Source organism: Nyctereutes procyonoides, unplaced genomic scaffold (assembly GCF_905146905.1).
Source record: "Nyctereutes procyonoides isolate TBG_1078 unplaced genomic scaffold, NYPRO_anot_genome, whole genome shotgun sequence".
Lineage (NCBI taxonomy): Eukaryota > Metazoa > Chordata > Mammalia > Carnivora > Canidae > Nyctereutes > Nyctereutes procyonoides.
The window spans coordinates 44,642,654-44,664,815 of NW_026575046.1; the positions used below are offsets into that span (position 1 = coordinate 44,642,654).

General features: G+C 41.4%; 1 protein-coding gene across 7 annotated transcripts in view; it reads left to right on the top strand.

Annotated features, from left to right (window-relative positions):
* TENM2 (teneurin transmembrane protein 2) overlaps window positions 1-22,162 on the top strand; it is a 1,067,650-nt gene that overhangs the window by 998,519 nt on the left and 46,969 nt on the right. For all 7 annotated transcript variants that reach the window (XM_055325563.1, XM_055325567.1, XM_055325564.1 and 4 more), the window contains 6 exons: window positions 4,403-4,423; window positions 7,329-7,561; window positions 8,793-8,947; window positions 10,129-11,003; window positions 17,653-17,828; window positions 19,332-19,567. In XM_055325563.1, the coding sequence (XP_055181538.1) occupies window positions 4,403-4,423; window positions 7,329-7,561; window positions 8,793-8,947; window positions 10,129-11,003; window positions 17,653-17,828; window positions 19,332-19,567 (1,696 nt within the window). The remainder of the gene's footprint in view (window positions 1-4,402; window positions 4,424-7,328; window positions 7,562-8,792; window positions 8,948-10,128; window positions 11,004-17,652; window positions 17,829-19,331; window positions 19,568-22,162) is intronic.

Here is a 22,162-nt window from a genome sequence, read left to right on the forward strand (position 1 = left end):
TTGATTTTTCTTTTCTTCCCACTACATACCTGAAAACAAAGGGCTGTCAATCCCCTCTCTTCAAAACAGTAACCAGCAGAGGGAGGGAGGAGGGGCAAGAGACCTGTTACGTCTTTTCTCCATTGTGAGTTGGCAGCTGAATGATTTGTTTCAGTGCCCATCCTGATCTCACTTACCCACCTCAGAGCTGAGCCTCCGAATCAGAATTATATATAAATGCTCCCATAGTTCCTTCACTATGTCCTCTCTTCCTCCTTTCTTTGCCGGTCCAAAACACACAAGGGCAGAGTTCTACACACAATGTTAAAAAGAGTCTTCTACTTAGGTAAAAGGGTTATCATTTGTATGCTTCAGTTCCACCAGCATTCAAGACATTTTCAACACCCACTTCCTCAAAAATCTGATATCCCACCCTTTGCAGCCCATTTCCTTTCTTCAGACTACACCCTCTCCAGGTGATCTTTGGAAAACTCAAGCTTTATAGATAATATTTGTCAGTCACTAACATCATAGAATGAATTTCTGTCATAGGAAAATCTTTCCTTCCTCCTCAATTTGAGGACATCTTAGGGATTGGATCCCAATATAAGGCAATAAATTGTAAGGTATGGGATGGTGCCTCTCTGCCTTTTCTTAAGTTGGCCTCTTGTGCTAAACATTAGAATCTCACACTTCCCATAATGTTTGAATTCTAAAAATATATATATATATATATTTCAAATATAAAATACTACACACACACACACTAAAACACATCCCCTAGCACTGGGTGTTATGCTATATTTTGGCAAATTGAATTCCAATAAACAACAACAACAACAACACATCCCCTGCTGAGATTCTGATGGTGCTGTTGAAGTAGGGCAACAGCAACATTGCTTCAGGGAAGATCTTCAGGGAAGAGAATTGTCTAGTCTAGACGTGTTAGTGGTGGAGAGGAAAGAGCCACAGGAGAGTGGGAGATTAGGAAGGAGGGCAAGGGGAGCAGAAGTTGGAAGAAAGCTTCACCAAAGCTTTGCCTGAGAATGTCCATGAGAACAGATCCTGCTTGATACCAGTAGAGAAGGTGGGGGAGGACTATATGGCTCTAGTTACAGAGAAAATGCTTTCCCTGTGTGGTCAGGGTATAAACACCAAGGTCAAGAGACAAAATGTAACACAGCATCCCTTCCTAGAATAACAATAGCAACAATATCCCCATAAAATTTGGGCACTTCTTTGTACTGTTTTCAGAACTATCTTTTTAAGGTCCAAGTTGGGCCTGAATCTTAAATAATTTCAGAATGAAACTGAATATTATTCAGGATGAGAAAGAAACCAAAACAAATTACACATTTTGAAAAGCTGACAGCTAGTACAAACATCACAAAATCCAGATAAATTACCTAAATTTTTTTATTCATTAACTACTATTATTACACTTCCATGATACTTGTTTTCCTACACTTTTTGGCTGCATACTCTTCGATCATCTTTTAATATGACAGTGATTTTGTAATGTCATCTATAGAAAGAATAGAGCAATATTCTCTTCCCTCTAGGACAAATATAGTCAAACTCTGTTTCAGATTATTGATAAATTAGTAAAGGTTGTTTCATGTTCACAACTGGATTACTGGTGATGTCGTAAAAATTGTTAGAGTCCTAAAATTTAAGAAAAGCTTATCAAGCTTCTTTCATAGTATTTCTGGGTATTTCAGGTTTCCTTGCGCAGTAAATAAATAGTCTTTGAGTTGATATTCATTAACCAGCTTGTCATTGATGTCCTGGTAATAGTAAAATATTCTGTGTAAGTCTTTTAGGGCACTAGTGTGTGAGCTTCTATAGAGCAGGTACCTTTGGCATCTTTTGCCCCTTGATGCCTAGGGCAGTGCCTGGTGCACACTGGGGGCTCAAGATACATTGCTCCAGTTAAAGGAGACACAGACAGGTGTCCTGCCTTTTGTTGGAATTCATCCTTGGTTCCATGTCTCTCAAGTTGTGGAGGCCATAACAGCAACAGAATGAGCTAGAGGCCCACTCAGAGCAAGCCACACCACATCCATTTGGTGACATTGGGCATTACACTTCCAGTAATAATGCTTGGTAAATCCGCACAATGAGGTGGGAGTATACCTAAAAGCCCCTCCTATGCCAGAAGCACTAGCAATACTCTAACTAGACAGTGAAAGGACTCCTGAGCCATATAAGCATGTCCCCCTATGAGTAAACTAAATTTATCCCAACTAACTTCTCTTTTATTAGAACTCAAACGGAAAACCATGACCACTCCAATTCCACCCTACTCTGGAGAGAGTTGGAAAGGAAAGAGGCAGTAGTCTCAACTGATTGCAGCTTTGTGATTCTGAGCAGAACATGAGGGATTGGAACAAGTCCAAGCCATGATCTGCCCAGCACTAAGAGAAGCAGCCTCATTCTTTCCTTTTGTCACTCAAGAACCGATTTTCCCAGTCCTTACTCTCTCCGGGGCTGCCTACTAAGAATCAGCACTATGGAGAGGAGTATGTCATGTCTATATTTACTTGCTCCATTCACAACAAAGTGAGGAAGACAAATACACGTGCATAAATCACAAGACAGCCTGATGAGGGTTCTGCATGATAAACCGAGCATGCTTAGAGAGGCCCTGAAGGCCCCACAGAGGAATCATTGAACCTTCACAGTGTACAAAGCTGAGCCATCTCGATTCTTGAATCCAAAACATTACTTTGCCTTCAAAGGCTGCGCCTAAAGGATTTGCATTATTGAGCCATAGACAAAACCTAGCCCTGTCCTTTGTAAGTAAAGCACCAGTACTAATCTACATAGACTGACTCAATGCCGTTGTTTTGGGTTGTTGGCTGCTAAGCACCCACCCTGCCAATGGTCCTGGACTGGAGTAGCAGTGACCTCAGCCTTTCTCCACAGCTCATATCCATATGATCATTTGGACTGTACCCTCTGTGACTTGGTCCCCTACTCCTGCCCTTCTTCTTTCCCCAGCATAGATATTATATTAATCAACTTAAAGCAGATGTTCTTAGGAAAGAAGTAGGTCAGGTCTGCAGACCCAAATCCCATCCAGTCTTTTCACAAAATCTTGACTAAAAAACTGGAATTGATATTGCAATAATTAAGAGCCAAATATGACTACCACTGGTGGCAGATAACATTTCACTTTCATTAAGCAATATAAAATAGACGCGAGAATTCCCGGCTGCCACCCTGACACACCAGGCTTTGCAGAATGAATCTTAAATTGCACCATGTCAGTCAGAGCTCAGGAGTTATCAGCATCATTTAATTAACTTTTTTTTTTAACGAAAACTAACACGTTGGAATAAAATATAAAAATGTAATCCCTGTGCAAACCCACTACTAATCATGGCCCCTGGCAGAGGCCTGGGCTGCACCTAAGCGGGAATCGTGGCATTGAACCCTCTATGTCCCTTCCCTGAAGCTTCCTCCCTCAGCCAAAAGGGAAAGAGGGGTTAGGAGCTCCTTCCACTGTGGCCTAGAAGCCTCAGGAATGAGAAGCAGTCCTCTTTATTGAGGCCTTAGACTCTGTTCTCTTTGCCCTAATGTTATTAACTTCTTAGCCGCTTTCCTGTTGAAATTGACATGATGTATTTTTGTTCCAAAAAAAAAAAAAAAAAACCAGCAAAACTTTTACCACTTTTCAAAAAAATGAATGGTAACTGAAATCTTTGGCTCCAATTATGAGAGAATATTAATACCCATGAATTTCATGTATGGGTGTTATCTGTAAGAAAGAATGCATACTTGGGGTCCCACATATGCAAAATGAGATAGGGAGAGGGAAGGTGTCATAGGGCAGGGATAGGAAATGGTTGAGACTCTCAGGGTTCAACAGAATGTTTGCCAAACTGCAGATGGATTTGGGAAAAGGCTTTCTCCGGTGGTATTGACTCTACCCTGTAATGCACCAAAGGCAAATAGATGGCACAGGTGGCACCAGGTTCCCTCCCACACCCAAGACAGACATTACAAATGAGTCACAGCACTCTTTACTGCTGATCTTATATTGGGCTTCAGAATCCTTCTCCCACCCTCCTAGCAGCCATTACTAGTCAATAGGTATTGGTACTCAGGAGGTAACCTCTTTGCCATCCTTTCATTAGCCAGAAGACCTGTTTCACCTGTTGCCACCTGTGTGATGTGACAGTCACAAAGCTGGTCAGAGAATTCAAGCATTCTTGTCTAGATTTTTCAATGGCCTGGAGGAGTCCAAAGTCAGAGGTACTTCCCAAGTAGTTGAGCCAGGAGCTGTCAGCTAGAAGGGGAAAAAAAAGACTGCCTTTTTGGGCCCTTTTATACAATAAATGAAAATGTTGTGTTTGCTTTATCATCAATTCTTCAGCTAACTGTTTGTTCTTTTTCCTTCTGTTTTCTTTCTATAAAGAAATAAAGAGTTTAAACATAGGTAAGACAAAAAACTCTTTCCCGTATAATTTGATATGGTTCGTTTGCTTCCTTGTGTTTGCTTTTTGTTTTGTGCTCCTTGTGTAATGTTGTGTATTTTTATGTACCAAATATAGTAACTTTTTTATGTGCTAATTGTGTGTTGTGGATATGATAAGCTTTAGCAATTATGAAATGCAGTCAAAAAGCAACCAAATAAGCTGACAGTAATTAGAATTTCCGGGAGATGCAAGTGCAAGATAATGAACCCTCAGCGAACTTTTATCCCGACTGCTCAGTGCGGTCCATAATTGGGCTAAACAGTTGAGGCAAACTTCTGGCTTTTGTAAATGCTGGACTGGGTTCACAAAAGCTTTAATGAACTGGAAACGGGTCAAAAACTCATTTTCAACTCATTAATATTTTTTCCCCTGGATATATGGTCATTTAAGAAAAAAAAACAAGTTAATTGCCAATCTGCTGGTCAGAACAAATCCAACAGTCAGATGCATTGGGAATTTTCATGGCGTTAAATCACTTTTAAGTAGTATGAAGGGTATAAACCAAGTACTTTTTGTCTAAATAACCTTTGTCATTCAACTGATCCAGGTTATCATTTAAAACCATATTGGTATTATTCACATATATAGTGTACAACAGGCATGCATAGTTACGCATAGGGCTCTGGGGAGCTTCCCATTACAAAGTTAGGAAAAACTCCAGGTTGCCCTAAAATGGAAGAAAAGTGACCCTTTTATTTGGAAGAAGAGAGAAAAAGAAAACATATTTTAATATTCCAGGGAATGCTTCTTCTTACTTCTTGAAATGAAACATGAAAGGGGCTTCTTCCTGATGTTATGTGAGAATTAGACATAGAGTAGAGACAAGAGTTGTACAAGATCATCAAAGTCAGTAGAAAAGCTATGCATATGAGCTCTTGGCCTCTTCCACCAGTACTCCCAAACTAGCTGCTTTATAGACTGAGTCAAATAAAAAAAGGTAACAATGCCCTGGAAGGACACCACCCATTCAAACTCACATACCCCATTTGACCTTCATCAGAGCCACAGATGTGGAAGCATGGCTGTCCATTTACCTGAGAGTCTTCAAGAATCTTGGTGGGAATGAATATGACACCATGGGGGAAGAATAAGACCCCAGCAAGAACTGACCCCACATACCCTCAAAAGTCTGCTCTTCTACCAGAATTTTTGAAAAGCCTCTTTGAATCGGGTTCCCTAGAAAGTCCAGAATTAATTATCTTGCTCATAGATAGGCACAGATGTGCAGTGCCCTGATCCTTCTGTTGATCACTCCAGCTAGTATTCATTCAGTAACAAAGTACAGCATCTAATTAAAAAATGGCATGAAGTTTTCCCTTTCTGCCCTAATTTGTTTTGCATATGTGGATATTCTCTAAAGACTTAATAGCCAAAAAAAAAGGAAGAAGAAGGAAAGAAAGAAAAAGAATCTTGGTAGCCTACTCTTTTAAACTGGTTATCTAGGCTGGAATTTTAGAAAGACCTTGACGTCTAGTTCAATTATGTGTCTTAATAGCAACCTGAGGAGAAAGTGGAATTAAAGATGGTCTCGATTCACAAATTTTTCCTAAAATAGCTTCCTAGTTCTTTTCTTCCTTAAATCAGGGAAGAACCCAAATGGGGGTGTTTTAATTAGTAATTTAGCAGTTAATGTCTACAGGACAAATGCATCCAACACTATTGTCACCCTCACTTTTCCTTCACCTCTCCCATCCCTTTTCCTCCCGTAATTCCAAACTACAATGGAAAAATAACTGAAAAACAAGAGGCCTGTGCTCATTTTTGGCATGTGGCATCAAAACCTTATCTACCACACTAGGGCAGAGAGGCATTCAGTAGAGGTATCCTAGAGGCAGTGATTGTAACAACCAGTATAGGAATAGCATAAGCACCTATTCTGGTCTCAACCTCCAACAAGTAACAGACACTGCAAAGGGAAGAAACTGCAGGCTTTGAGCCAAAAGGGCATGAGCAATTATCTGATTTCTTCATTATCCAAATAAGCAATCTATGACCCAGAATGGCCAAAAGACTTAGCTCAGGTCACCAGCTGGGTCAGCCAGTGTTGAGTTTAGAGTTTCCCATGTCTTAGTCCTGTCCTAATCAGCAACATAGAGGGCAGCTAGATGCACGGCAGAGAAAGAGGTCCAGGTCTCTGAGGCTTAGTGCCTTTCAATTACATTTCTCTCATACTAGGGTATTTCTCTCCTAGTGTGGCTTAGGGCCCTGGCAAATCTTGGTCCACATCTGTGACCTCACTATTACTCAAAATATGAAAACTGTATCTCCTCCCTCAGTAATCCAGATTCTGGGTGTGATACCAGCTAGACATCAAATTTACCCTCCCCCCTCCTCCAAAAGCCAACTTTATTCATATCCACACTGAGAAATAGTGGAAAAGATGTGAGGCTGAGGATTGGGGGTCTCTCAGGGAGCCCCCCAGTCTTAATGATCTAGTGGTACCCTGGAGGCATTGAGGAAGCATGAACTAAAAAGAAAACCTTGTCTCATGGAAGTGTTCCTCAATCCCACTTGAGAAACGTATCAAACCCATAGGGGAAATAAAGACTGATACACACAAACACAAACACCAAAGCAGGACCAGAGTGGGACCTTTTGTACCAGCTAAATGAAGCAGTGGTGCTTTAGTACGATTGAAATGGTAAACTCTCTGCATAGCTTGAGAAGCTTAGGTCCAATTAGAAGTCACTAGCTAAGAGCCATGATATGTTGGAACACTCAGCTGTTATGTTAGATTCTTTCCAGTTCAATAAAGTGGAAAGACACTAGAAATGGTTAGAGTCTTGCAGGATTTTTGTCACCTCTTTGATCAAGTAGACCAGCTGCATAGCCCCCTTCTCATTTCTCTTTGTGCTTCTTCTAAAGCAACAACCCAGCACACAAGTACTATTTGGCAGTAGACCCCGTGTCCGGCTCTCTCTATGTGTCTGACACCAACAGTCGGCGAATCTACCGAGTCAAGTCTTTGAGCGGTGCTAAGGACCTGGCTGGGAATTCAGAAGTGGTGGCAGGGACTGGAGAGCAATGTTTGCCCTTTGATGAAGCCCGCTGTGGAGATGGAGGGAAGGCTGTGGATGCCACCCTGATGAGCCCTCGAGGTAAAGGCTACAAAGGAAGAAAGCCCCCTCCCCCAGAAGAAGCTTGCCACAAGCTTGGCTTTCTTCTTAACTGGAAGAGAACTAAGCCCAGGCAGTCCCAAATACAGCTTTCCCTACAATGGTTTAACTCTGATAGGTTTCTTTGGTGTGTGGGTGTTTAAAAAAAAAAAAAATGTGTGTCCAAGGTAAACTTCATCACCCACCTAGACAACAAATGGTAAATGGGGTGGGTTGGTCCTGGAGATTTCTGACTGTTGCCAGTCATAGTCAGAGGGAAACATTAGCTCCATGAGCCAGAGTGCCAACTGTGTGGTCTGGAGACAGAACAGAGCCCAGTGGGAGCCTCCAACCACTCTCAGATGTTCATGTTAGACAATAGTGTGTATAGTCTTAAGCACAATCCCGGACATTTTCTGAGTGCCCAATAAATGATAACAGTCAAGAATGGGTATAATTTCCAAGGACCTGGGATTGGGGGGAGGGGAAGTGTTCTCAGAACCAATGGATCTCTGTTTGAAAAGGACCAAGGATACGTAGGGTTAAAGACCGATTGGTCCTTTGATGGCCCAATTCTTATTAGTATTTTTAGCTACCACTGAAGGATCTGACAGTATGAATTAAGGATGAGGAGCCTTGGGCTTGGGCACGAGGGTGAACGGGCCAACGAAATAGAAGCCACTGCATACATCTTACCAGGAGAGTGCTAGCACAGGTGTTCCCCCAGGGCATACCGAGTGGAGTCAAGGCTTAATTGGGAATGTTTCCTGGAGGATATATTTTGAATTGGGAGTCTATGACTACAAGAATCACTGTTTCTCAACCTCATTGTTGTAATTAGTTGTGAAGGGTATTCAAGTAATTTACTACCAATAATTTTTCAAGCAATGAACTTGGGAAATAACTTCTTTTCTGAAGAGAGCAGATGCCAAGTTATTTCCCCAGTCATTCATTTGCAGCCTTGGTTCATTTGCAGCCCAAAGTTCATTCTTCAATTGGGTGGTAATACAGCCAGCACCCCAGGAATTATGCAGGTCTCAGGACAGTACTCATGAGAAAGGGTGTTACCTTTAAAGGTTGAGAGCCACTGCTCTAAGACTACTAATCCATCCAGTGAGGTCCCTGGTCCAAGAAGATCAAGAAAGATAACGTCCAATAGGGCATCCCCACCTACACCATCCTACAAGCCCTACTCCTTGCCAAGAGACATATTGCCACTGTTTATCTTAATCAGGTATTGCAGTAGACAAGAATGGGCTCATGTACTTTGTCGATGCCACCATGATCCGGAAGGTCGACCAGAATGGAATCATCTCTACCTTGCTGGGCTCCAATGACCTCACTGCTGTCCGGCCACTGAGCTGTGACTCCAGCATGGATGTAGCCCAGGTGGGACTTTCTTATTTCTCATCACTATGCCACCTCTGGTTCTTGGCCTGAAGTCTCACCTGCAGCCTGTTTGGGTTGAAAGTGAAGTGGGAGGAAGAGATATAGATATGGATTACAGGTTTGTTTGAAGAAGGCTTGAGATGAAGTAGACAGCAAGATGGAATGAGAAATGTCAGAGAGGAATGAGAGAGAGTGCAAGAGAAAAAGGAGAGCTGTGGAGGGGGAAGGAGGGAGTTCTGCTCAGAAAGTGGAGCTGGTGACACACTCCAGCCGTGGCAGATTACAGGGTAGGAGTTACTGTGTAATTACCTCTCTCACCCATCATTATTGCAGGTTTGAGAATGTACTATACTGTGTTATATGTCAATCAGAGCTTCCCTGTTAATCTGAAATGATTGCATCCTCACTATATAAACCTTTACTTTGTGCAGTAGTAAACTAAAGCAGAGCCATCTACAATATTCCTTCAAGTGATATTCCTTTAGTATGGGCTCCTTTGGGGGCAGAAAATAGAGGCTCACTCAAATGTATAGCAGGAGAAACTGGATGTTATATGTTTGCCCTTCCTGTAAGGGCCTGTTCCACCTTCAGTCTACCTCATTAATTTCATCTCAGATTCCACAGCAAACTGACAACTTGCCACTGAGATTGTTGCTTCAGTTTTGCAGAGAAGGTCCAGTTCATCAAGCAAATGCTCAACTCGTGGTTCAGTAGCCGACCTGTGCATTGGTGGCCCTTGGGTCAGGGCCACCTTCCAAACAGCGTGGCTCCTTCTGTGCATTAGATAAAAAGTGCTGCCTCTAAATGAACATAGCCTCTTTAGTGAGCAGAGGATGGGATGGATTACATTAGCCCCTTGTGCAGTGAATTACCTATACAACTGTACATGATGACTCTGACCTTGTTCCAATCATCTGGGGCTGAGAAAAGCATCATGGGCAGAGCTGGTGACCTACTGTAGCCACGGCAAATGATATAACAGATGCTTGCTACATGGCCTCTTCTTCATTGTGTACACTCGACATGGGCAGTAGGCAAGTGGTTTGATAATGGGCACTTCTCATACAGTGTGGGTAAAAAGTCTTTTTCCCCCAGCTGCATAAAACCAATATACGTGCCCTCCAGTTAAATGTTGGGCATATTAGAGGCTGCTCTTTAATTTGATGCCATGTCATCCACAGGTTCGCCTGGAGTGGCCAACAGACCTTGCCGTCAACCCCATGGACAACTCCCTGTATGTTCTTGAGAACAACGTCATCCTTCGAATCACTGAGAATCACCAAGTCAGCATCATCGCGGGACGCCCCATGCACTGCCAGGTTCCTGGAATTGACTACTCACTCAGCAAACTAGCCATTCACTCTGCTCTGGAGTCAGCCAGTGCCATTGCCATTTCTCACACTGGAGTCCTCTATATCACCGAGACGGATGAGAAGAAGATTAACCGTCTACGCCAGGTAACAACCAATGGGGAGATCTGCCTTTTAGCTGGGGCTGCCTCAGACTGTGACTGCAAAAACGATGTCAACTGCAACTGCTACTCAGGAGATGACGCCTATGCAACTGATGCCATCTTGAATTCCCCATCATCCTTAGCTGTAGCTCCAGATGGAACCATCTACATCGCAGACCTTGGAAATATTCGGATCAGGGCGGTCAGCAAAAACAAGCCTGTTCTTAATGCTTTCAACCAGTATGAGGCTGCATCCCCTGGAGAACAGGAGTTGTATGTTTTCAATGCCGATGGCATCCACCAGTACACTGTGAGCCTGGTGACGGGGGAGTACTTGTACAATTTCACTTATAGTGCCGATAATGATGTCACTGAATTGATTGACAATAATGGGAATTCCCTGAAGATCCGTCGGGACAGTAGTGGCATGCCCCGCCACCTGCTCATGCCCGACAACCAGATCATCACCCTCACAGTGGGCGCCAATGGAGGTCTCAAAGTCGTATCCACACAGAACCTGGAGCTTGGTCTCATGACCTATGATGGGAACACTGGCCTTCTAGCTACCAAGAGTGATGAAACAGGATGGACAACCTTCTATGAGTAAGTACATTTGTAAAGTATTTCTCAACATCACCCTACCCTGGCTGGCAGCAAGATTGGCTGTCCACGTAGCTTTTAGAATTATTTAGTCACATTGTCTTCCTGACTTAAAAGTCAACTTGTAGCCTCAGGATATTCATGTCCCCTCTCTCCCTGACTCCTGAGTGATTTGCACTATTGGGTCTCTGATATTGAACATCCTCCTTACAGGGGCTGGTGATTCCTTTTGCCTGCTTGCCCTTCCAGTTTCAGGATATTGGACATGCACGGCACCTGGGAGAGCAAGTGCTCATTAACTTTGCTGATTATTCATGTTTGCCATGGGTGCGGAAATTAGAATCTAAAAGGCAAGATCCTGGTGGGACTCCTGTAATTTGCCAGTAGGTCCAGCAACACACTTGATTGCACAGACAGGTAGATAAACTCTGAATTTCCTCCTTAGCAGAAGCAGATCAATAGAGATAAAGTGCTAGGTATATTAAAAGATGTGAGAGCTGGCCATATTTCCCCTAACAATTATCTCATACTTAATAGTCCTGCTGTTTGTTTTGCCAAAAAGCTGTTTTCTATCATTCCTGCAGGCAGCACTTGGTCACACTGCCTGTCACTGCTGCCAGTATTAACCAGTGGGATGCTGGTTGGGGAAAATTGCTAAGGGTGATTCCCCCAGTCACCGCTGAGACTGTGATGGAATTTGCAAGTATCTGACCCTCCTTGATGGTGAAGGATCCGATTAAGCTTGCGTTTGGAGTCCTTGCTTGCTTTCTGTCTAGGTGTTGCTGCTGGCTGAGAACTTAGTAAGGTGGGGAGGCGTTGTTGCAGAGGGAATGGGGGATGAGAGAGAGAACAGAAGACCCATTGTTGATAACTCCTAAGTCCAGGAATGTTCACTTCCAGTTGGTAGGCAAATGGGTTTGGGAGAATGAAAAGGAAGCTGTTGCCACCTGCTGGAAATTTCCTGTATTGCAGAATTGCTTTCCCTTGCTCTCTTTTTTTCTTTGGGCAAAGCTGTCTTTCTCAGATTTCTGAAGCATCCTAGCATCCTTCAGGGCACTGGGACTTGATCACACTTTACCAGTCAGTGACTCTGTCCCTGAAGGCACCGTCTGAGTGCCATCTTTAGCTCTCACACCAACTTAGGTTAAAACTGTACTATAACCCAAATACCTCGTAGATTATCACATTTCCTGCTAGCAGTTCCACCTAAAGATCCAAGTGTATTTCAGGGATAATTTGTTGGCTGACATGATTGAGGACAAAACAGTGTCACTCTCAGGAGGCCAGTCTGAATTAGGCCTGACTTCTTAGAGACCATAATAAAGAAGCTCGGGCTTAGGTGCATCTTGGCAGGGTAGCTCTAACTGGTAGGGAGTATTTTCCAGGAGTTCCTAGTTTAATAATAAAAAAAAAAATACATACACACACACACACACACATATATGCAGAATGCTTTTTTAAAAAAAGTTCATGAGTTACATGTAAACTGCTTGATTTTTTTCTCTCTTGTAGAGCTGCTCTTTTGATAATGTAGATAAATCCAATTATCACAAATTCTCAATTATACGAGTTCAAATGCATTAGGTTTTCTTGTTCCTCCTAAAAAGAGGGCTGATTCCTTTTGTTTTGTAGTAGTTTTACACATGGTCAGCTGGGAAAGAGCAGCCTGTCTCCATCCCTGAAAGGCACAGGACTGTACTTAAAATTACAACCACTCCTACATACACACACACACACACACACACACACACACACACACACTCTCCCTCCTTTATTTTAATCCTTACCACTTGTTACCATCTGACATACTCTGTATTTTAAATCATGGTTTATTTTTGCCCTGTCCATCATGTACACATCATGGAGGCAGGGATTTTCATCCATAGTCATGTCCCCAGTGCCTTGAACAATGCCTGGCTTATAGTAGGCACTCAGTAAATACTTGCTGAATAAAATGAATCAAAAGCACCCTTTAGCCCCACATGGGCCAAGGCTGTAGTGGTTCTATTGAGTGGCCTTGAGATCCCATTATTAGAACTCAGAGCTCCTTCCAACTATGTGTAGACTTACTTGCAAAGAGATCTGATTCTGAAGATACTCCACAGGCAAGTAAGCACAGCTGTAGAAAACTTACTGTTCTTTGAAAGTTAAAGAGAAAATGTTTTTCTTCCTGTAGATCCTGAGATCTTGGCCTCAACCCCAATCCTCTGTTCCCCAAAAAGTAGACTCTCCAGTTTCTATTACTGTTCTCATGAAGAAGCACAGCAACCTACACCATCATACATGTCCAGGTGCACTGGAATTAAAGCTTTGCCTGGATCCCAGATCATGGAACCCCTCATATAGTCTCTGCTTGGCTGCATGAGTTGAGGATATAGTCTGGTACCTAGTACTCCATTAGGCACCCCATACACAAACACTTAGAAGTGTTTTATTTTCTAACTTGTTTTTATTGAGGTAAAACTGACATACTCAAGCATATAATGTAATGATTTGATATTTGCATATATTGTGAAATGATCACCACTATAAGTCTAGTCTACATCCATCATATACAGTTACCAAAAATGTTCTCCTTGTGATGAGAACTTTTAGGATGTATTCTCTTAAAAACTTTCAAATATGCAATACAGTATTATTACCTATCACCATACTGTACATTATATCCCCATAATTTTTATACATGGAAATTTGTGCCTTTTGACCCCCTTCACCCATTTTACTTATCTCCCATTTCAGGTAACCACCAAGATGTTCTCTGTGTCTATGAACTCAGGGTTTTGTTTGCTTTAAAGATTCCACATATAGGGACTCCTGGGTGGCTCAGCGGTTGAGCATCTGCCTTTGGCTCAGGGCATGATCCCGGTCTGGGGATCGAGTCCACATGGGGCTCCCTCTGAGGAGCCTGCTTCTCCTTCTGTCTATGTCTCTGCTTCTCTGTCTCTCAGGAGTAAATAAATAAAAATCTTTAAAAAAAAAAGAAAAGATTCCACATATAAGATCATATGTGGTATTTGTTTCTAACTTATCTCACTTAACATAATGCCCTCGAGTTCCATCCATGTTGTCACAAATTGCAAGATTTCATTTTATGGCCGAGTGGAATTGCTAAGTCATATGGTAGTTTTATTTTCAATTTTTTGAGGAACCTCCTACTGTGTCCCATAATGGCTGCTCTAATTTACATTCCTACCAACAGTGCACAAAGGTTTCCTTTTCTCTACATCTTTGCCAACACTTATTTCTTATCTTGATAACAGACATTCTGATAAGTGTGAGGTAATGCCTCATTATGGTTTTGATTTGCATTTCCCATTGATTGGTGGTGTTGAGAACCTTTTTATATATATGTTGGCCCTTTGTGTGTCTTCTTTATTCAGACTCTGTATATTCTTTAATCCAGTTGTTCACTTTTTTTGCTATTGAATTGTATGAGTTCTTTTTATTTTTTGATATTAACCCTTTATCAGATATATGATTTGCACAAATTTTCTCCCATTCAGTAGGCTGCCTTTGCATTTTGTTGATGGTTTCCTTTACTGTGCAGAAGCTTTTTAGTTTGATGCAATCCCACTTGTTTATTTTTGCCTTTATTGCCAAATCAAAAATTGCCAAGACTGTCAAGAAGATTACCACCTAGGTTTTCTTCTAGTTTTATAGTTTCAGGTCAAGTTAATTTTTGTGTATTGTGTAAATAATGGTCCAGTTTCATGATTCTGCACATGGCTGTCCAGTTTTCCAACACCATTTATTGAAGAGACTGTTATTTCTCTGTTGTATATTCTTGCCTCTGTGGTAAATTAAGTGATCATATACATATGGGTTATATCTGGGCTCTCAGTTCTGCTCTGTTGATCTGTATGTCTATTTTTATGTCCATCCGATACTGTTTTGGTTACTATAGCTTTGTAATATATTTTGAAATCAGGGAACATGATGCCTTCAGCTCTACACATCTTTCTCAATATTGTTTTGGCCATGAGGCATCTTCCCTGATTCCATACAAATTTTAGGACTGTTTGTCCTATTTCTGTGAATAATGCCATTGGAATTTTGTTAGGAATTACATTGAATTGTATGGACATTGTAATCTCTCCAGTCCATGAACATGGAATATCTTTCATCTATGTCTTGTAGCTTTTTGTGTAAGAAGTCTTTTACCTTCTTGGCTAAAATTTTTACTAGGCTTTTTTTATTTTTATTTTTTTGATGCAATCATAAATGGGATTGCTTTTCAGCTAGTTTGTTACTAGCATATAGAAACACAACAGATTTTTATATATTGATTTTAGTATCCTGCAACTTTACTGAATTTATTGGTTCTAACAGTTTTTAGGTTAAGTCTTTAGTTTTCTAAGTTTTCTATATGCAATATATCATCTGCAAATAATGAAAGTTTTAATTCTGATTTGGATGCATTTCTTTTGCTTCCTTAATTGTTCTGAAAGCTTTCAAGTTTGATGTTAGCTATGGAACGTTCATATATGGCCTTTTTATGTTGAAGTACATTCCCTCTTTACCCACTTTATCATTAACAGATGTTGAAATTTGTCAGATCCTTTTCCTGCATCTGTTGAACCATCCTTGCATCCATGGAATAAATCCCATTTTCAATATACTGTTGAATATGATTTTCTACATTTAATTTAAATATGAATACGATTTGAGTATTTTTGCATTTACATTCATCAGAGATATTGGTCTATAATTTTCTTTTTGTGTGGTGTCCTTGTTTTGGTAGCAGATAAATGCTGGCCTCATAAAATGGGTTTGGAATAGTTCCCCTCCTCTTCTATTTATTGGAAGAGTTTGAGAAGGATTGCTATTAATAAGTCTTTGAATGTTTGGTAGCATTCACCAGTGAAGCCATCTGGCCCTATAGTTTTGTTTGTTGGAATGCTTTTGATTACTGATTGAAACTCCTTAGTAGTAATCTCTTATGATCCTTTGTATTTCTGTGGTATCAGTAGTAACATCTCTTCTTTCATTTCTGATTTTATTTGCGTCCTGTCATCTTTTCTTCTTAGTGAATCTAGCTAAGCATTGTCAATTTTATCTCTTAAAAAACCAACTCTTAGTCTCATTGATCTTTTGTCTTTTTACTCTCTAATTCATTTAAATACCTTTTGTTTCTAGTCATAAAACACAAAAGTAAGGCATATTGGTTAGAAATAATTCCTAAAATATGGGAACACACAAAACACATGCAGAAAAACTATCCTTAATGTTGAGATATCTATATTTTGAGAAAATTAATTCTACATAGAATCATTTTTCACCCCTGTATACTATCAGGGGAATATATTTTTCTGCTCCACTCTTTCTATTCAATAATATATACATGTTTTCATTCCAATAGATAGAAATCACTGTCCTCAACTTTGATGGCTTTAGAGGTTTTTACTTCGTGGATAAATCCTTATTTAACAAATCTTTGATGAGTAATCAGTTAGGTTATTCTAATTTGTCACTATTATTAACTAACATCTTTGTTTACCTAAGAGGCAGTTTCCTTAACAGATAAGACGACAAAAGGGAGTCCCTTTGACTTGGAGGGCCTGACTCCCATCTGTGTTTGCCTGGAAAATTCTGGTGGTATAACCCACCTATTGCCTAGAGCTCTGGGCAAATGATTTGGCTAGAGCCAAAAGCTGGGCTCCCTGCTCAGAGTCCTCCCCCTTCCCACCACCTTTGACCAACTGGTCATGCGACTTAATGTGGTTCTGTTCTCAGCCTTCAAACATCCCCAGAAGCAAAATTTCTTACCATGTTTTCTCCAGTCACTTACCATGTCTGCATTCCTTTATTCTAAAACCATTTATCAAGCACCATCTATATTTGCTTTTGTAGTCCTAAGAAACAAAGTCAAATAAGCCACAGTGGCTCTGTTCACTAGCTGTCCCACACCCACATGCTGTACAAGCTTCGATTTCTATCATTCAGAACCCACCAACTTTGTCTTTATCCCCAGTCCAGGGGGAGTCACATGTAGAGCTCAAGCAAACTACTTTCTTTGCTTCACCTTCCTCCCCTTTCTAGTAACATCTCATCTGGGAAAGCTCAAAGGCTTCTACATCCAGACCTTAAAGGGCCTAAGCTTTCTACTTAAAATGGATCTTCCAGAGTGGGAAAATGTTCTACCAAGTGGAACAGCAAGACTTTTTGCTAAAGGAAGTGGAAAAAATAACTCCACAGTTATTTTAAGAGGAGAATAAAGATGATTTACATGAAGGAGAAGGGCCCAATATCAGGCAACTTTCTAGGATCAGAATTTGATCACCAGTATACCTAAACTTCAGTGCTCAAGTCAAGTCATTGGGAAAATGGTCTAAGGTGGCTGCTTGGGGAGCTGTGGTTTAGGGCTATAAACCCAGAGAAAGAGGTATAGGCAGCCAAACCTACTATGCTTGAGCCAAGGCATGGAGGTGGCGCTTGGCCCAGGGTGACTGTCCAGAGGACTATGAGTATGGAAGAGCAAGGACATAGATGGTCTCCAATGCCAGGTCTTGCTAATGGTACCATGGAACCTCAGTGTGATATACTACCCAGCCACTCCACCTTCCAGTCTCTCTGGCCCTTGTGTGGTTCTAGGTGGTGGGAAAGGCTTCAGCTCTAATAAGTGTACTCCTAAACCAGTGTGTCTGTCCTCCAGCTATGACCATGAGGGCCGCCTGACCAATGTGACACGCCCCACGGGGGTGGTGACCAGTCTGCACCGGGAAATGGAGAAGTCTATCACCATTGACATTGAGAACTCCAACCGTGATGACGACGTCACTGTGATTACCAATCTGTCTTCAGTAGAGGCCTCCTACACAGTGGTACAAGGTGAGCTCCCTTCCCACTAAACTCACCCACAGACCCCAGGTAAGCCTTGGAAGACTTTCAGAGACCAGAGGTGCCCATTAGCTTGCTATTTGAGTCAAGTGTCCACAGCAAACAAATTCTACAAGAGGTCAGTCTTGTAGAAAATGGCTTAATCAGATTCAGGAGAATGTCATCTATACTAAACGAAATGTCTAGAGATTTGGGGATGTCTATATATTTATCTGAAAATGTCAGTTGTCAGCCCCACTTGCTCTTACCTCTCCATCTTTAGCACTCCCCACTAACCCAATACACACAGTTACCTTCTCAAAGGTTATTTATCCCCTTGGGTTCACCTCTGCCTTTTTTGGTGCCATTCTGATCCTTCTTCCAAGTGCTTGTTTGTTGAGTTGATTGTCCTGAAATCAGAGCCCTTTAGCAATCTCTTGCCAAGACTGGGATCTCAGAGGTTTCTGACCACCCCATAGTTACTAGTACTGTTTGACATGACACACAGTCCAGGACAAGCACAGGAGCTGGCAAGAAAGGGAATTGCGCAGATTAATTTTTCTTTTAATTAAGATATAATGTCAGTGGGCTAGCCCGTTGTCAGAGGATAAAAGTGTCCTCTCAGTAGATAAATGGTGACATTTCTGGACTATTATCCCACGACAGAGCCTGTTTCAATGACTCTATTTCTGCTCTGCCAAATGATTAATGATGTAGATTCTGTCTTTCTGCATGATGGCTGCAGTTGCAGGAGTGACAGATACACATTTGCTCAGTATCCCAAAAGCCAGCATCTCAGAAGCCAGCCCAGCTGGACTCCTTTGCCCAAATAATCAGGAAGCAATATATCTATAAAAGGAGTCTCGGACTCACATTTCCTTCCTGGAACTTTTCGATAAGGAAAAAGGTCAGAAGTCTGATTGACTAGTGTAGATTCCCTTTGGGAAGATAAATGCATGTTATCAGCACCCACTAGCTCAGTCTACCTTATGCTGTTTGAATCTCTTCAGAGTTTTCTTGAGTAGAGGTGGCATCATAGTGGAGTCAGCAGCAGAAGCATGAGGGGCAGGAAGTTTGCTTTTTCTCTTGATCTGATTTGTAGCTAGCCCATCAACTTCAGGTGAGATGGCAGTAGGCAAAAGGAAAAAAAAATTAGTCTTTCTTTTCCCATTTAATCTAAAATATATATGTTAAAAATTAGAGATTTGATTGACACAAATTGTGTAGGCAATAGACATCTTTAAAGGTACTATTAATAGTCTTCAGTGAGTAAAAGAAAAATATCACAGCATAATTATTTCTGGAGTGCCACATATTAATAATGTTTTTCTTTCCACGGATCAGTAGCATCTCTGCTACTCACCTTAACATTGTATGTGTGCTAATTGAAGGCAGCCTTACACTGACAGCTGCAAAGTACCATGGAAACCTATAAAAATAGGGGTTCTGTTCTCTTATGACTAATAGAGTGGATAATTTCTTTCCCTATCCCCACCCCCACTTACATTTCTCCAGATCAAGTGCGGAACAGCTACCAGCTCTGTAATAATGGTACCCTGCGGGTGATGTATGCCAATGGGATGGGTGTCAGCTTCCACAGCGAGCCCCACGTCCTAGCAGGCACAATCACCCCCACGATTGGGCGCTGCAACATCTCCCTGCCCATGGAGAACGGCCTAAACTCCATTGAGTGGCGCCTAAGAAAGGAACAGATTAAAGGCAAAGTCACCATCTTTGGCAGGAAGCTCCGGGTAAGTGGTTCCACCCAATCTATCACCTCAAAGTGGTAGGGGATACACCCTTTCCTCAAGAGCTGAGGAAATTGCCCAGGCCCCAAGCCTCCATTACTCCTTTCTTCCCTGGAAAAGATGAGTCTTTCCCTCAGAAGATAGAATCCATATCCCTCTGGGGGGGGAGGGAAAAGGAAGAGAAAAAAAATGGAAATTTACCTTACACACTAGCTAGGGACAGCTTCAGTCTTCTTATCACACTTGCCATCTTCTCCCTCAGCTTTCACTCTTTGACAAATTTGGCAAACAACTTGGTGCCTGGTGCCTGTTGTGTACTGAGTAATTTGATGAATACTGGAAAAACAAAAATCTTAAAATCTTATAATGTACTCTTTACACTCAATGAGTTAACAGTCCAGTAGAATATATAGATGCAGGATAATTCAGTGGGTTAAGTGAGAGGAGCATCCAGGACCTGATAGAATCACAGAGGAGATATCAGCCAGCCTAAAGCAATAAGGGAAGGCTTCCCAAGAGAAAATCACAAGCAAACCACAATAGAAAGTTTTAACCAACCATAGCTTCCCCAGACTAGGCAGCTTACCAACAAATTACATCTTTTAAAAACTAACACACAAAACTCATTGAGGACTTTCATGATGCAAGCACCATGTTAAATGCTTTACTTATTTTCAACAGCCCCATGGGGGTACTTACCTCTGTTTTTCAGATGAGGAAACACAGGTTCTGGGAAGCTACATAACCTGTGCAAAGGCACCCTGGCTAGAAAATGTCATAGCCAGGACTTGGTCCCAGTTCCATCTTTGTGTCTGGCTCACTTGCCAGTATCCTTAACCACCAAGCCACAGCTACCAGATTAAATTCTCAGTCATCCAGATAATCTGATTCCTGCCCTAGTCACTTATCTGGCATGAGGAGGGACTGATTCTTAATATCATGCTAACCCCTTTCCCCATGGCGTGAAATAATTCTAGGGATCCCAGTCCTCATTAAATTCGGCACGTATTTACTGAACGCCTACTACAAGCTAGGCACTGGGGATCTACATGGCACACCAAGCAAAATCCTTACCCTCTTGCAGCTACAGTCAGGGAGTGGGGGTGGTAAATGGGGGAGATAGGGACAGGAGGGGCAGATAGTCAGTATGCTAATAAATAAAGTAACTGCAGATTAAGATAAGCACTGGGAAGAGAATAAACAATGGAGCACGGCCGAGTTCAACTACTACTTTGGAATCACAACACTTGAGTAGTAACTTTGGCCTGTTACTGCATTGAAATCTACCCAGGGGACACTACCTCTTGGCAGGGCCAGACCACTCCATATTAAGGTTCTGCCTTTGTCTAGTTGGAGCTTCATTCCTCACATTAGGTTATCAGCAGTCTCCCATGTTTTTCTTCCTGTGCTGGTATCTGCAAAGTTGCAAACGGCAGTATCTTCCTAAAGACAAAAATGAAATGAGATTAGTAGCTAAATCCTTAATGACTGGATTTCAGGGCTGTATAATTGATTTTTGATATGCTGCACTGTAGAAGTTGATTATAAGTAGTAATCGTGCCTTTTCTCCGATAAATCAGTTATGCATTTTGACTAAGTTTTCAAAATAAAGATAAATGTGGCCCTAAAATAAAATGGTTATAATCCCAACTCTGAATAGTAAAAATCTTAATAATGATACTTGTGGTAATTAGCAGAAGTTAGGCACGCAAGTCTTATAACTGAATTTCTGCCAGGGTTAGATTTGCTGGCATCATGTTTATGCAAATCAAAACACAGCTTTATCTATCAACACCTCAACATTTAATTGTCTGGTGTTAGTTCCTGTAACAATAATCACATATCCATTTAGCTCTCTTAAATGAAAATCACTATGAGATTATAACAGGTTGAGTGGACTGAAAATGTAATTTGAAAATGAGGGAGAAAGCCTGGAATTTATTTGCATCTCATTTATTTTAATTCAATTCATAAATTGTTTAGTGAATGAAATAAAAGCAACTCTTGGAAATTGCAGGGGAGCAATTGGAAGAAGGTATAAAAGAAAGATGGAGCATGATGTGGATTAAGAGAACCAGGGAGTGTCCTTTTAGTCAGGCTCTTCGCAAGCCTAGGGCAGGGAAGTTTGCAGTTTCAAATCAAAGGTACCTTGGCCCACACAAGGCAAGCAGGCTCTTCTCTCCTTACCTCCAGTCCTAACGTTCTTTTCACTCTATCTTGAATTCCATTGCCAAATGGGGCCCTGAAATTTTTCATTCATTCGTTCAGAAGATTACTAGAATGGAGTCTTAGCAGAATGCTGCATTTTACAACTATAATCATTTTCCTGTGTATAACTAACTCATTTTTTAATTTTCTCTTTAAGTCTCCTCTGTTTTGGGCTGCAAATTAAAGCAATATTATAATTTAAAAAAAAAAAACATGTTTGCTAAGTGCTGACTATATGCCAAGCGCTATGGAGTAGACTAGAGAAAGAAAACTAAATCCTTGCCAGCAAGAAGTTTGCATTCCAGTGGAGAAGACAATGTGAATAGTGTTGTAAGCTGTAATACAAGCAATGTCACAAGGAAAGCAATAGCTCGTTGCATCAGAAAAGGA